Source organism: Monodelphis domestica, chromosome 3 (assembly GCF_027887165.1).
Source record: "Monodelphis domestica isolate mMonDom1 chromosome 3, mMonDom1.pri, whole genome shotgun sequence".
Lineage (NCBI taxonomy): Eukaryota > Metazoa > Chordata > Mammalia > Didelphimorphia > Didelphidae > Monodelphis > Monodelphis domestica.
Window position 1 is genome coordinate 343,154,109 of NC_077229.1, and position 15,180 is coordinate 343,169,288.

General features: G+C 48.9%; 3 protein-coding genes across 3 annotated transcripts; all 3 read left to right on the forward strand.

Moving 5' to 3' along the window:
* Positions 1-472: 472 nt before the first annotated feature.
* On the forward strand, positions 473-2,668 carry LOC130458447 (mRNA export factor GLE1-like). Its single transcript, XM_056824207.1, has one exon. The coding sequence runs from the start codon at positions 581-583 to the stop codon at positions 2,666-2,668; it is 2,088 nt and encodes a 695-aa protein (XP_056680185.1). The 5' UTR covers positions 473-580.
* A 3,334-nt stretch (positions 2,669-6,002) lies between these two features.
* LOC130458448 (mRNA export factor GLE1-like) lies at positions 6,003-8,090 on the forward strand. The gene has a single exon (XM_056824208.1). It carries the CDS (start codon positions 6,003-6,005, stop codon positions 8,088-8,090), a length of 2,088 nt encoding a protein of 695 aa, XP_056680186.1.
* A 2,828-nt stretch (positions 8,091-10,918) lies between these two features.
* On the forward strand, positions 10,919-13,502 carry LOC130458443 (mRNA export factor GLE1-like). Its single transcript, XM_056824200.1, has one exon. The coding sequence runs from the start codon at positions 11,415-11,417 to the stop codon at positions 13,500-13,502; it is 2,088 nt and encodes a 695-aa protein (XP_056680178.1). The 5' UTR covers positions 10,919-11,414.
* The last annotated feature ends 1,678 nt before the right edge of the window (positions 13,503-15,180 follow it).

A 15,180-nucleotide genomic window follows, 5' to 3' on the forward strand; every position in this document is an offset into this window, starting at 1 on the left:
CCTCTTGATGAGTAGCCACCCCTCCAGAAGGGGAGCACTGGTTCCCACTGAAGCCCTGCCCTCTAAAACTGTGATTGGCCCCTGTGAAGAGGGGAGGGGACAAGAAAGCACCATAAAAAGCCAAGGATCCTGGGACTTGAGTCACTCTTGTGGAGCTACTCTCCTGACTGGAGAGAGAGGGAGCTGAGCTAGAGACTGAGGCTGGGAGCTCTGTTCCGACTTGGACTTTGACTCCTGGGCTACTTTTTAGTGGGGTGAGGGAAAGGCTGACTCCTCTCCTAGTTTCTGGAGAGAGCTCGCTTCCATCTTGGAGGAGTCCTCCTGATTAAATCTCTCACCCAGGAAGGCCAGTAGTGAGTAATCTCGGCCTGGATTGAGAGAGGAGAAATCACTTTTCTATCCCCTGTACATTTTCCTACTTTATTGCCTCCTCTCTCTTTGGTAAAGAAACTTCTGAGTTGAGATAGAATAGGCCACGGCGGCCGACTCGAGTGTCGGACTTGTGACCAGCCTTTCTTCTTGTGAGCTGCCGCCCGGCGCGGGCGTGGAAGCCGTGGTCGGGTCTGTGCGGGAAGCGGTGATGGCGTCAGAGGGCCGCTGCTGGGAGGCCCTGCAGGCCCCGAGGAGCTCCGACAGAGGACCCTTGTCCTACCACCGCGACTGGCCGTTGAGGGGCCAGGAGACTTTGGAAGAACGCATGTCCATTCCTGAGTGGTCGACTTCCTCTGGATGCGTGGCGGACCACATCTTGCCTCCCTCTCAGCAGAATCGACTTCCCTCTGAGGATTCATCGCTCTCTTCTGCTCCTGACCAAGTACTGTCTGTTCCTCAGACCCCTGCCAGACATGCAAAGGTCTCCTCGCCAGTTTCCCTTGCAGCTCCAAGTGGAACTCGGCGTCAGGAGGATGAACTCCATCAGGCAAAATCTGTGGTACTTCGCCCCTCGCGGGGAACGGAGGTGGAAGGATGCATTCGATTGTATGAGGAGGTACACAGGCTGAAGGGAACTAGAGGACTGAGGCAGAGGCAGGAAGAGCATGAGAGGAAGGCAAGGCTCCTCTCTGAGATGGCCTCAGAGCAGCTGAAGCGGTTTGATGAACGGACGTCACGGAAACAGCACAAGGAGTATCAGGACCTTCGGGAAGGGATGGAGAAAAGTTTCCGAGAAACACAGGGTCAGCAGGAGCAGCTCCAAGAGGAACATCGTCACAGAGCCCACATGCTCCACCCGAAGCTGCGTGAGGCTGAGCAGCAGCCATCGAGGCACACGGGGCAAGGACGGCTCAGGAAAGAAGAAGGCCAGGATCGCTGGCGGCGTCTCTATGCCCTCCAAGAGGAGGCACTGCAGCTCAACCAGCAGCTGGGTGCCAGTTATCGGCACAATGGCCTACCGAGACGGGATCTGTCTGCATTTGGAGGCAGGGGAGACCAGTTGTGTGCGCTTATTTCAGACATCATTCGGAGCGCCAGTGAGAGAGGTTTTCCTGCCCCAGAAGATGAAGCCACCGCAGAACGGGCCCTGCAGGAAATGCGGCACGTGCTTACTGGTTTACAGCAGGAGATGGCCAAGGCTACTGAGGAAAAGAGGAGGCCAGATGAAGAGGAGTGCGAGGACAAACAGGGGCAATTGGAGCAGCGGCCGAGAGCCGAGAAGGAGACCCCAGATCCTGGTCAGTGTCCCGGAGGGAAACAGAGAGAAGGCCTCCACGTCAAAGCAGGAGACGGTACCATGCAGTGGTACCAGCAGCTACAGGATGCTGCCAATCAATGTGTCTTGGCTTTTGATGCATTAACCAATAGCAAAGATCAGGAGGCCAAGAAGATCAAAATGGACCTGCAGAAAGCTGCCACTATTCCTGTGAGCCAGATCTCTACAATAGCAGGCTCACAGCTGAAGGAGATCTTTGACAAGATCAACAATCTGCTCTTGGGGAAAGCTGTCCCCTGCGGTGGTCGGTCTGTGTCAGTGACAAACCACCAACAAGGCCTGGACTTTGTCCACTACAAGCTGGCAGAGAAATTCGTGAAACAAGGAGAAGAAGAAGTGGCTTCTCATCACGAAGCAGCATTCCCCATTGCTGCTGTGGCATCCGGAATCTGGGAACTCCATCCCAGAGTGGGGGAACTCATCCTTGCTCATCTTCACAAAAAATGCCCTTACTCCGTGCCTTTCTACCCAGCCTTCCAGGAGGGCATGGCCTCGGAAGAATATCAGAAGCTCCTTGGCTACCAAGTCAAGGATTCCAAAGTAGAACAACAAGATAGCTTTCTGAAGAGGATGTCTGGCATGATTCGTCTCTACGCTGCTATCATTCAACTCCGCTGGCCTTATGCAGAGAGACAAGGGGCTCATCCTCATGGCTTAAACCATGGCTGGCGCTGGCTGGCACAGCTCCTGAACATGGAGCCTCTGGCAGATGTGACCGCCACTCTTCTCTTTGACTTCTTAGAGGTATGTGGGAATGCGCTCATGAAACAGTACCAGCTTCAGTTCTGGAAGATGATGCTACTCATAAAGGAAGAATATTTTCCCCGAATTGAAGCCATCACCAGTTCAGGACAGATGGGGTCTTTGATACGTCTCGAACGGTTCCTGGAGAACTGTCTGCAGCAAGGGGAGATCCCCGTCCCAAAGGGCTCCCTGCCGCCTTCTTTCTGGCTTTCCTGATGGTGGCTTAGGTGCTGCTTCCTTTCTTGGAGGAAAAGGAATCCAAGAACAGAAGACAGCAGAATTCGAGGGGAAATGGGCTCAGGTTTTGAAATCTGAACATGGAGTTGGGTTTTTTGTTTTTTTTTTTAAATCTCATGGCCAGGCCCAGGTGGTTTTCACAGTTTGGACGTCTTCTCAAACTTCATCATGAATTACGGAAAGAAGTCTTCACCTCGCAGAAACAGGAGTCACCAAGACAATTGGCTTTCACGACCATGACAGGGAAAGGAACTGCACTTTGATTCTTCATGAAAGACATAGAGAACGGCTATTGGTCTGTAATTATGATGGTAACACTTCACATTGGTCATCATTTTACGGTTACAAAGTGCTTTCCCGTTATCTTGCTCCTTACCAAAAACTCGTTCAGAGAGGTAGTGTAATTCCTACTCTTGTCCCTGATTGCCAGATGAGGACGCGGGCTCAGAAAGCTCGTGGCTTGCTCAGAGTTACTTTGCTCTTCAGTGATGAAGTTACGATGTGAACGTAAGTCTTCTAACCCCAAGTTCGGTGCCCTTCCTGCCACAGCACCTGTCTCCCTTTTCCTCCCCTTTGTCTGTATTTGTCTAGCGGTTTGGACATTAGCTTCAGAGCACAGCGAGCTCTTCATATTTAGCCAAATCCCTTGAAAAGGAGCAAAGCTTTGGAGAATGCTTTTGGTAATGATCATTGGTAAAACCGTCATAAGTGTATTCCAGAGCCTATTATGTTTAGAATCATGTCTGGCTTCTGGTTGATTTGCTTCTCACAACTTTGTATTATATGTGGTTCAGAGAGAGTTTGTTCAATTAAAAAAAAATGCATGGTCCCTTCAGCAATGCATATATATCCCATCTAAAGATGCAGTTGAGTTGGATGAGCCAAATGGATGTTTAAAAGTGGCGGTATTGGGAGCTTTTGCAGAGTATTAATTTCCTTAGGGCTTGCTTTGCTTTAATTGTCCACATCGTGGCCAAATCCCATTTAATTTTTGCAGTTAATCTAAGATTCAGAGGTCAGTGCTCTCGGTATTCAATGTCGAGGGAGTTTTAAGGAGCCACAAGTTGAGCACACATAGATGTTATGAATCTGCAGAATAACCAGAAGACACTGGTCTCCTATGTCCTTCAGGGAAATCCAGATCTTGAATTGTTGGGAGATTTTAGATTTGTTGTGAAGAAAAGAACCCTTCTCCTTTAATCTCAGTAGGTACATCTATATGCCTTGATGATGTGTATAATGTATATGTGTAATAGTTTTTTTTTTTAATACGAATGTGATATGAAGTGATTCGTTCTCTGAATGATTGAATACACTTCTAAAACCATTAATAAAAGTTTTATTTCTAACTCGTGGTAGAGTGGATTCTTGTTTCGGTCTTCATGAGAGCAATCATTCCCTACGCCTTTGGCTATGTCTTTAGGGTCATAGCGTGGTGCCTATATGTAAGTGTGGTTGTTGCAGGTGGCCAGAGTTCTCCTTCTCTGACACTGGAGTCCATCCACTGTGGGGTACCTGAGTGCTTTTTCCCTGGCAGGGCAGCGATAAGACTAACTGATTGCTAATAAAGTATCTTAGTTGATAAGTACGAGGTCACTTAGTCATCTTTAGACATGTCCAGCGGACTTGGACATGACAGTTGATCTAGAATTAAAAGGTACTTCTCAAGGCTCCCTTATCAAACCTCCCCGAGTCTCACACTCGTTTTTTTTTTTGTTTTTTTTGTCTCTGTGCTCTTTTTGGCACTATTCAGCTTACGAATTGCCTATGTATTTGCCTAATGTCCCATTCTCTGGACAAATCAAGGTGCATATACGTATTTCCTACGTCAATAAGTCCGTCCATAACCTGGGAAAGGGTCTCCATCAAGTTCTTGTCGGGTTCTTTCAAAGTTTCACCATTTTTCAGGTCCTTCTGAGCATGCTCTCTTGGCCTATCAAAAATGCTTCTCTGGCCTGGTGAAGTTTTGTATAATCTGGTTCTTCAGTTGGCCAATAGTGTCCTTTCCTACCTCTCTTCTCTTCTGATTAGCCAGAGAGATGACGTGTTTATTTGGTTTTTTTTCCCTCCTCTTTTTGTCAAAAATGTTTCTAAATCAATGTTAAACATCCACCCAAGTGGGGTCAAAAGTTCTGAATACGCCCTCCAATCCTCTTATCATTCATATTGGTTCTTCCTCAAACGATGGCAGATCGTCCTTGAATTGATCTAAATCTTCAAGGTTAAAAAGGTGTGTGGCATCTTACAGACACCGAGTTTCCATTGTCATTAAAAGTGGGTACTTCCCTTAATGGGAATGACCGATCCGAATCACGGGCTACTCCTGTTCCTGTTTCCAGGCTTCTTAATCCATTGTCAATGGGGTCGGTGGGAGAAAGAAAGGGGAGGGTTGGGGCCACTGAGAGGGAGGGTTTGGTGTTGTCCCATAGGCCCAGAAGGATCAGAGGTGGGAAGGGTATGGGAATGGAATTGGGCGGGGTGGGAAGGAGGGGCAGAGGAAGAAGGGTCATTAGCTGGGGGAAAGAATGCAAAGGGGTGAGGTGTGGAGGAATGAGTAGGGTGTGAACTTAAGTGTGAACTTAGGGTGGAGGGGCTAGGGTAGGATGCATGGGCAGGCCGTGTGAACTTAGATGTGAAGTCAGTGAAAGGCCTTGGCCAAAATGGCCCAAACTTGTGAATCCTCTGAGCAGAGTTCACACCTCCAGAATCCCAGACAGCCAGGAAGGTGTGAACCCTCTTGATGAGTAGCCACCCCTCCAGAAGGGGAGCACTGGTTCCCACTGAAGCCCTGCCCTCTAAAGCTGTGATTGGCCCCTGTGAAGAGGGGAGGGGACAAGAAAGCACCATAAAAAGCCAAGGATCCTGGGACTTGAGTCACTCTTGTGGAGCTACTCTCCTGACTGGAGAGAGAGGGAGCTGAGCTAGAGACTGAGGCTGGGAGCTCTGTTCCGACTTGGACTTTGACTCCTGGGCTACTTTTTAGTGGGGTGAGGGAAAGGCTGACTCCTCTCCTAGTTTCTGGAGAGAGCTCGCTTCCATCTTGGAGGAGTCCTCCTGATTAAATCTCTCACCCAGGAAGGCCAGTAGTGAGTAATCTCGGCCTGGATTGAGAGAGGAGAAATCACTTTTCTATCCCCTGTACATTTTCCTACTTTATTGTCTCCTCTCTCTTTGGTAAAGAAACTTCTGAGTTGAGATAGAATAGGCCACGGCGGCCGACTCGAGTGTCGGACTTGTGACCAGCCTTTCTTCTTGTGAGCTGCCGCCCGGCGCGGGTGTGGAAGCCGTGGTCGGGTCTGTGCGGGAAGCGGTGATGGCGTCAGAGGGCCGCTGCTGGGAGGCCCTGCAGGCCCCGAGGAGCTCCGACAGAGGACCCTTGTCCTACCACCGCGACTGGCCGTTGAGGGGCCAGGAGACTTTGGAAGAACGCATGTCCATTCCTGAGTGGTCGACTTCCTCTGGATGCGTGGCGGACCACATCTTGCCTCCCTCTCAGCAGAATCGACTTCCCTCTGAGGATTCATCGCTCTCTTCTGCTCCTGACCAAGTACTGTCTGTTCCTCAGACCCCTGCCAGACATGCAAAGGTCTCCTCGCCAGTTTCCCTTGCAGCTCCAAGTGGAACTCGGCGTCAGGAGGATGAACTCCATCAGGCAAAATCTGTGGTACTTCGCCCCTCGCGGGGAACGGAGGTGGAAGGATGCATTCGATTGTATGAGGAGGTACACAGGCTGAAGGGAACTAGAGGACTGAGGCAGAGGCAGGAAGAGCATGAGAGGAAGGCAAGGCTCCTCTCTGAGATGGCCTCAGAGCAGCTGAAGCGGTTTGATGAACGGACGTCACGGAAACAGCACAAGGAGTATCAGGACCTTCGGGAAGGGATGGAGAAAAGTTTCCGAGAAACACAGGGTCAGCAGGAGCAGCTCCAAGAGGAACATCGTCACAGAGCCCACATGCTCCACCCGAAGCTGCGTGAGGCTGAGCAGCAGCCATCGAGGCACACGGGGCAAGGACGGCTCAGGAAAGAAGAAGGCCAGGATCGCTGGCGGCGTCTCTATGCCCTCCAAGAGGAGGCACTGCAGCTCAACCAGCAGCTGGGTGCCAGTTATCGGCACAACGGCCTACCGAGACGGGATCTGTCTGCATTTGGAGGCAGGGGAGACCAGTTGTGTGCGCTTATTTCAGACATCATTCGGAGCGCCAGTGAGAGAGGTTTTCCTGCCCCAGAAGATGAAGCCACCGCAGAACGGGCCCTGCAGGAAATGCGGCACGTGCTTACTGGTTTACAGCAGGAGATGGCCAAGGCTACTGAGGAAAAGAGGAGGCCAGATGAAGAGGAGTGCGAGGACAAACAGGGGCAATTGGAGCAGCGGCCGAGAGCCGAGAAGGAGACCCCAGATCCTGGTCAGTGTCCCGGAGGGAAACAGAGAGAAGGCCTCCACGTCAAAGCAGGAGACGGTACCATGCAGTGGTACCAGCAGCTACAGGATGCTGCCAATCAATGTGTCTTGGCTTTTGATGCATTAACCAATAGCAAAGATCAGGAGGCCAAGAAGATCAAAATGGACCTGCAGAAAGCTGCCACTATTCCTGTGAGCCAGATCTCTACAATAGCAGGCTCACAGCTGAAGGAGATCTTTGACAAGATCAACAATCTGCTCTTGGGGAAAGCTGTCCCCTGCGGTGGTCGGTCTGTGTCAGTGACAAACCACCAACAAGGCCTGGACTTTGTCCACTACAAGCTGGCAGAGAAATTCGTGAAACAAGGAGAAGAAGAAGTGGCTTCTCATCACGAAGCAGCATTCCCCATTGCTGCTGTGGCATCCGGAATCTGGGAACTCCATCCCAGAGTGGGGGAACTCATCCTTGCTCATCTTCACAAAAAATGCCCTTACTCCGTGCCTTTCTACCCAGCCTTCCAGGAGGGCATGGCCTCGGAAGAATATCAGAAGCTCCTTGGCTACCAAGTCAAGGATTCCAAAGTAGAACAACAAGATAGCTTTCTGAAGAGGATGTCTGGCATGATTCGTCTCTACGCTGCTATCATTCAACTCCGCTGGCCTTATGCAGAGAGACAAGGGGCTCATCCTCATGGCTTAAACCATGGCTGGCGCTGGCTGGCACAGCTCCTGAACATGGAGCCTCTGGCAGATGTGACCGCCACTCTTCTCTTTGACTTCTTAGAGGTATGTGGGAATGCGCTCATGAAACAGTACCAGCTTCAGTTCTGGAAGATGATGCTACTCATAAAGGAAGAATATTTTCCCCGAATTGAAGCCATCACCAGTTCAGGACAGATGGGGTCTTTGATACGTCTCGAACGGTTCCTGGAGAACTGTCTGCAGCAAGGGGAGATCCCCGTCCCAAAGGGCTCCCTGCCACCTTCTTTCTGGCTTTCCTGATGGTGGCTTAGGTGCTGCTTCCTTTCTTGGAGGAAAAGGAATCCAAGAACAGAAGACAGCAGAATTCGAGGGGAAATGGGCTCAGGTTTTGAAATCTGAACATGGAGTTGGTTTTTTTGTTTTTTTTTTTTAAATCTCATGGCCAGGCCCAGGTGGTTTTCACAGTTTGGACGTCTTCTCAAACTTCATCATGAATTACGGAAAGAAGTCTTCACCTCGCAGAAACAGGAGTCACCAAGACAATTGGCTTTCACGACCATGACAGGGAAAGGTACTGCACTTTGATTCTTCATGAAAGACATAGAGAACGGCTATTGGTCTGTAATTATGATGGTAACACTTCACATTGGTCATCATTTTACGGTTACAAAGTGCTTTCCCGTTATCTTGCTCCTTACCACAAACTCGTTCAGAGAGGTAGTGTAATTCCTACTCTTGTCCCTGATTGCCAGATGAGGACGCGGGCTCAGAAAGCTCGTGGCTTGCTCAGAGTTACTTTGCTCTTCAGTGATGAAGTTACGATGTGAACGTAAGTCTTCTAACCCCAAGTTCGGTGCCCTTCCTGCCACAGCACCTGTCTCCCTTTTCCTCCCCTTTGTCTGTATTTGTCTAGCGGTTTGGACATTAGCTTCAGAGCACAGCGAGCTCTTCATATTTAGCCAAATCCCTTGAAAAGGAGCAAAGCTTTGGAGAATGCTTTTGGTAATGATCATTGGTAAAACCGTCATAAGTGTATTCCAGAGCCTATTATGTTTAGAATCATGTCTGGCTTCTGGTTGATTTGCTTCTCACAACTTTGTATTATATGTGGTTCAGAGAGAGTTTGTTCAATTAAAAAAAAATGCATGGTCCCTTCAGCAATGCATATATATCCCATCTAAAGATGCAGTTGAGTTGGATGAGCCAAATGGATGTTTAAAAGTGGCGGTATTGGGAGCTTTTGCAGAGTATTAATTTCCTTAGGGCTTGCTTTGCTTTAATTTGCCACATCGTGGCCAAATCCCATTTAATTTTTGCAGTTAATCTAAGATTCAGAGGTCAGTGCTCTCGGTATTCAATGTCGAGGGAGTTTTAAGGAGCCACAAGTTGAGCACACATAGATGTTATGAATCTGCAGAATAACCAGAAGACACTGGTCTCCTATGTCCTTCAGGGAAATCCAGATCTTGAATTGTTGGGAGATTTTAGATTTGTTGTGAAGAAAAGAACCCTTCTCCTTTAACCTCAGTAGGTACATCTATATGCCTTGATGATGTGTATAATGTATATGTGTAATAGTTTTTTTTTTTTAATACGAATATGATATGAAGTGATTCGTTCTCTGAATGATTGAATACACTTCTAAAACCATTAATAAAAGTTTTATTTCTAACTCGTGGTAGAGTGGATTCTTGTTTGGGTCTTCATGAGAGCAATCATTCCCTACGCCTTTGGCTATGTCTTTAGGGTCATAGCGTGGTGCCTATATGTAAGTGTGGTTGTTGCAGGTGGCCAGAGTTCTCCTTCTCTGACACTGGAGTCCATCCACTGTGGGGTACCTGAGTGCTTTTTCCCTGGCAGGGCAGCGATAAGACTAACTGATTGCTAATAAAGTATCTTAGTTGATAAGTACGAGGTCACTTAGTCATCTTTAGACATGTCCAGCGGACTTGGACATGACAGTTGATCTAGAATTAAAAGGTACTTCTCAAGGCTCCCTTATCAAACCTCCCCGAGTCTCACACTCGTTTTTTTTTTTCTGTGTGCTCTTTTTGGCACTATTCAGCTTACGAATTGCCTATGTATTTGCCTAATGTCCCTTTCTCTGGACAAATCAAGGTGCATATACGTATTTCCTACGTCAATAAGTCCGTCCATAACCTGGGAAAGGGTCTCCATCAAGTTCTTGTCGGGTTCTTTCAAAGTTTCACCATTTTTCAGGTCCTTCTGAGCACGCTCTCTTGGCCTATCAAAAATGCTTCTCTGGCCTGGTGAAGTTTTGTATAATCTGGTTCTTCAGTTGGCCAATAGTGTCCTTTCCTACCTCTCTTCTCTTCTGATTAGCCAGAGAGATGACGTGTTTATTTGGTTCTTTTTCCTCCTCTTTTTGTCAAAAATGTTTCTAAATCAATGTCCAACATCCACCCAAGTGGGGTCAAAAGTTCTGAATACGCCCTCCAATCCTCTTATCATTCATATTGGTTCTTCCTCAAACGATGGCAGATCGTCCTTGAATTGATCTAAATCTTCAAGGTTAAAAAGGTGTGTGGCATCTTACAGACACCAAGTTTCCATTGTCATTAAAAGTGGGTACTTCCCTTAATGGGAATGACCGATCCGAATCACGGGCTACTCCTGTTCCTGTTTCCAGGCTTCTTAATCCATTGTCAATGGGGTCGGTGGGAGAAAGAAAGGGGAGGGTTGGGGCCACTGAGAGGGAGGGTTTGGTGTTGTCCCATAGGCCCAGAAGGATCAGAGGTGGGAAGGGTATGGGAATGGAATTGGGCGGGGTGGGAAGGAGGGGCAGAGGAAGAAGGGTCATTAGCTGGGGGAAAGAATGCAAAGGGGTGAGGTGTGGAGGAATGAGTAGGGTGTGAACTTAAGTGTGAACTTAGGGTGGAGGGGCTAGGGTAGGATGCATGGGCAGGCCGTGTGAACTTAGATGTGAAGTCAGTGAAAGGCCTTGGCCAAAATGGCCCAAACTTGTGAATCCTCTGAGCAGAGTTCACACCTCCAGAATCCCAGACAGCCAGGAAGGTGTGAACCCTCTTGATGAGTAGCCACCCCTCCAGAAGGGGAGCACTGGTTCCCACTGAAGCCCTGCCCTCTAAAGCTGTGATTGGCCCCTGTGAAGAGGGGAGGGGACAAGAAAGCACCATAAAAAGCCAAGGATCCTGGGACTTGAGTCACTCTTGTGGAGCTACTCTCCTGACTGGAGAGAGAGGGAGCTGAGCTAGAGACTGAGGCTGGGAGCTCTGTTCCGACTTGGACTTTGACTCCTGGGCTACTTTTTAGTGGGGTGAGGGAAAGGCTGACTCCTCTCCTAGTTTCTGGAGAGAGCTCGCTTCCATCTTGGAGGAGTCCTCCTGATTAAATCTCTCACCCAGGAAGGCCAGTAGTGAGTAATCTCGGCCTGGATTGAGAGAGGAGAAATCACTTTTCTATCCCCTGTACATTTTCCTACTTTATTGTCTCCTCTCTCTTTGGTAAAGAAACTTCTGAGTTGAGATAGAATAGGCCACGGCGGCCGACTCGAGTGTCGGACTTGTGACCAGCCTTTCTTCTTGTGAGCTGCCGCCCGGCGCGGGCGTGGAAGCCGTGGTCGGGTCTGTGCGGGAAGCGGTGATGGCGTCAGAGGGCCGCTGCTGGGAGGCCCTGCAGGCCCCGAGGAGCTCCGACAGAGGACCCTTGTCCTACCACCGCGACTGGCCGTTGAGGGGCCAGGAGACTTTGGAAGAACGCATGTCCATTCCTGAGTGGTCGACTTCCTCTGGATGCGTGGCGGACCACATCTTGCCTCCCTCTCAGCAGAATCGACTTCCCTCTGAGGATTCATCGCTCTCTTCTGCTCCTGACCAAGTACTGTCTGTTCCTCAGACCCCTGCCAGACATGCAAAGGTCTCCTCGCCAGTTTCCCTTGCAGCTCCAAGTGGAACTCGGCGTCAGGAGGATGAACTCCATCAGGCAAAATCTGTGGTACTTCGCCCCTCGCGGGGAACGGAGGTGGAAGGATGCATTCGATTGTATGAGGAGGTACACAGGCTGAAGGGAACTAGAGGACTGAGGCAGAGGCAGGAAGAGCATGAGAGGAAGGCAAGGCTCCTCTCTGAGATGGCCTCAGAGCAGCTGAAGCGGTTTGATGAACGGACGTCACGGAAACAGCACAAGGAGTATCAGGACCTTCGGGAAGGGATGGAGAAAAGTTTCCGAGAAACACAGGGTCAGCAGGAGCAGCTCCAAGAGGAACATCGTCACAGAGCCCACATGCTCCACCCGAAGCTGCGTGAGGCTGAGCAGCAGCCATCGAGGCACACGGGGCAAGGACGGCTCAGGAAAGAAGAAGGCCAGGATCGCTGGCGGCGTCTCTATGCCCTCCAAGAGGAGGCACTGCAGCTCAACCAGCAGCTGGGTGCCAGTTATCGGCACAACGGCCTACCGAGACGGGATCTGTCTGCATTTGGAGGCAGGGGAGACCAGTTGTGTGCGCTTATTTCAGACATCATTCGGAGCGCCAGTGAGAGAGGTTTTCCTGCCCCAGAAGATGAAGCCACCGCAGAACGGGCCCTGCAGGAAATGCGGCACGTGCTTACTGGTTTACAGCAGGAGATGGCCAAGGCTACTGAGGAAAAGAGGAGGCCAGATGAAGAGGAGTGCGAGGACAAACAGGGGCAATTGGAGCAGCGGCCGAGAGCCGAGAAGGAGACCCCAGATCCTGGTCAGTGTCCCGGAGGGAAACAGAGAGAAGGCCTCCACGTCAAAGCAGGAGACGGTACCATGCAGTGGTACCAGCAGCTACAGGATGCTGCCAATCAATGTGTCTTGGCTTTTGATGCATTAACCAATAGCAAAGATCAGGAGGCCAAGAAGATCAAAATGGACCTGCAGAAAGCTGCCACTATTCCTGTGAGCCAGATCTCTACAATAGCAGGCTCACAGCTGAAGGAGATCTTTGACAAGATCAACAATCTGCTCTTGGGGAAAGCTGTCCCCTGCGGTGGTCGGTCTGTGTCAGTGACAAACCACCAACAAGGCCTGGACTTTGTCCACTACAAGCTGGCAGAGAAATTCGTGAAACAAGGAGAAGAAGAAGTGGCTTCTCATCACGAAGCAGCATTCCCCATTGCTGCTGTGGCATCCGGAATCTGGGAACTCCATCCCAGAGTGGGGGAACTCATCCTTGCTCATCTTCACAAAAAATGCCCTTACTCCGTGCCTTTCTACCCAGCCTTCCAGGAGGGCATGGCCTCGGAAGAATATCAGAAGCTCCTTGGCTACCAAGTCAAGGATTCCAAAGTAGAACAACAAGATAGCTTTCTGAAGAGGATGTCTGGCATGATTCGTCTCTACGCTGCTATCATTCAACTCCGCTGGCCTTATGCAGAGAGACAAGGGGCTCATCCTCATGGCTTAAACCATGGCTGGCGCTGGCTGGCACAGCTCCTGAACATGGAGCCTCTGGCAGATGTGACCGCCACTCTTCTCTTTGACTTCTTAGAGGTATGTGGGAATGCGCTCATGAAACAGTACCAGCTTCAGTTCTGGAAGATGATGCTACTCATAAAGGAAGAATATTTTCCCCGAATTGAAGCCATCACCAGTTCAGGACAGATGGGGTCTTTGATACGTCTCGAACGGTTCCTGGAGAACTGTCTGCAGCAAGGGGAGATCCCCGTCCCAAAGGGCTCCCTGCCACCTTCTTTCTGGCTTTCCTGATGGTGGCTTAGGTGCTGCTTCCTTTCTTGGAGGAAAAGGAATCCAAGAACAGAAGACAGCAGAATTCGAGGGGAAATGGGCTCAGGTTTTGAAATCTGAACATGGAGTTGGTTTTTTTGTTTTTTTTTTTAAATCTCATGGCCAGGCCCAGGTGGTTTTCACAGTTTGGACGTCTTCTCAAACTTCATCATGAATTACGGAAAGAAGTCTTCACCTCGCAGAAACAGGAGTCACCAAGACAATTGGCTTTCACGACCATGACAGGGAAAGGTACTGCACTTTGATTCTTCATGAAAGACATAGAGAACGGCTATTGGTCTGTAATTATGATGGTAACACTTCACATTGGTCATCATTTTACGGTTACAAAGTGCTTTCCCGTTATCTTGCTCCTTACCACAAACTCGTTCAGAGAGGTAGTGTAATTCCTACTCTTGTCCCTGATTGCCAGATGAGGACGCGGGCTCAGAAAGCTCGTGGCTTGCTCAGAGTTACTTTGCTCTTCAGTGATGAAGTTACGATGTGAACGTAAGTCTTCTAACCCCAAGTTCGGTGCCCTTCCTGCCACAGCACCTGTCTCCCTTTTCCTCCCCTTTGTCTGTATTTGTCTAGCGGTTTGGACATTAGCTTCAGAGCACAGCGAGCTCTTCATATTTAGCCAAATCCCTTGAAAAGGAGCAAAGCTTTGGAGAATGCTTTTGGTAATGATCATTGGTAAAACCGTCATAAGTGTATTCCAGAGCCTATTATGTTTAGAATCATGTCTGGCTTCTGGTTGATTTGCTTCTCACAACTTTGTATTATATGTGGTTCAGAGAGAGTTTGTTCAATTAAAAAAAAATGCATGGTCCCTTCAGCAATGCATATATATCCCATCTAAAGATGCAGTTGAGTTGGATGAGCCAAATGGATGTTTAAAAGTGGCGGTATTGGGAGCTTTTGCAGAGTATTAATTTCCTTAGGGCTTGCTTTGCTTTAATTTGCCACATCGTGGCCAAATCCCATTTAATTTTTGCAGTTAATCTAAGATTCAGAGGTCAGTGCTCTCGGTATTCAATGTCGAGGGAGTTTTAAGGAGCCACAAGTTGAGCACACATAGATGTTATGAATCTGCAGAATAACCAGAAGACACTGGTCTCCTATGTCCTTCAGGGAAATCCAGATCTTGAATTGTTGGGAGATTTTAGATTTGTTGTGAAGAAAAGAACCCTTCTCCTTTAACCTCAGTAGGTACATCTATATGCCTTGATGATGTGTATAATGTATATGTGTAATAGTTTTTTTTTTTTAATACGAATATGATATGAAGTGATTCGTTCTCTGAATGATTGAATACACTTCTAAAACCATTAATAAAAGTTTTATTTCTAACTCGTGGTAGAGTGGATTCTTGTTTGGGTCTTCATGAGAGCAATCATTCCCTACGCCTTTGGCTATGTCTTTAGGGTCATAGCGTGGTGCCTATATGTAAGTGTGGTTGTTGCAGGTGGCCAGAGTTCTCCTTCTCTGACACTGGAGTCCATCCACTGTGGGGTACCTGAGTGCTTTTTCCCTGGCAGGGCAGCGATAAGACTAACTGATTGCTAATAAAGTATCTTAGTTGATAAGTACGAGGTCACTTAGTCATCTTTAGACATGTCCAGCGGACTTGGACATGACAGTTGATCTAGAATTAAAA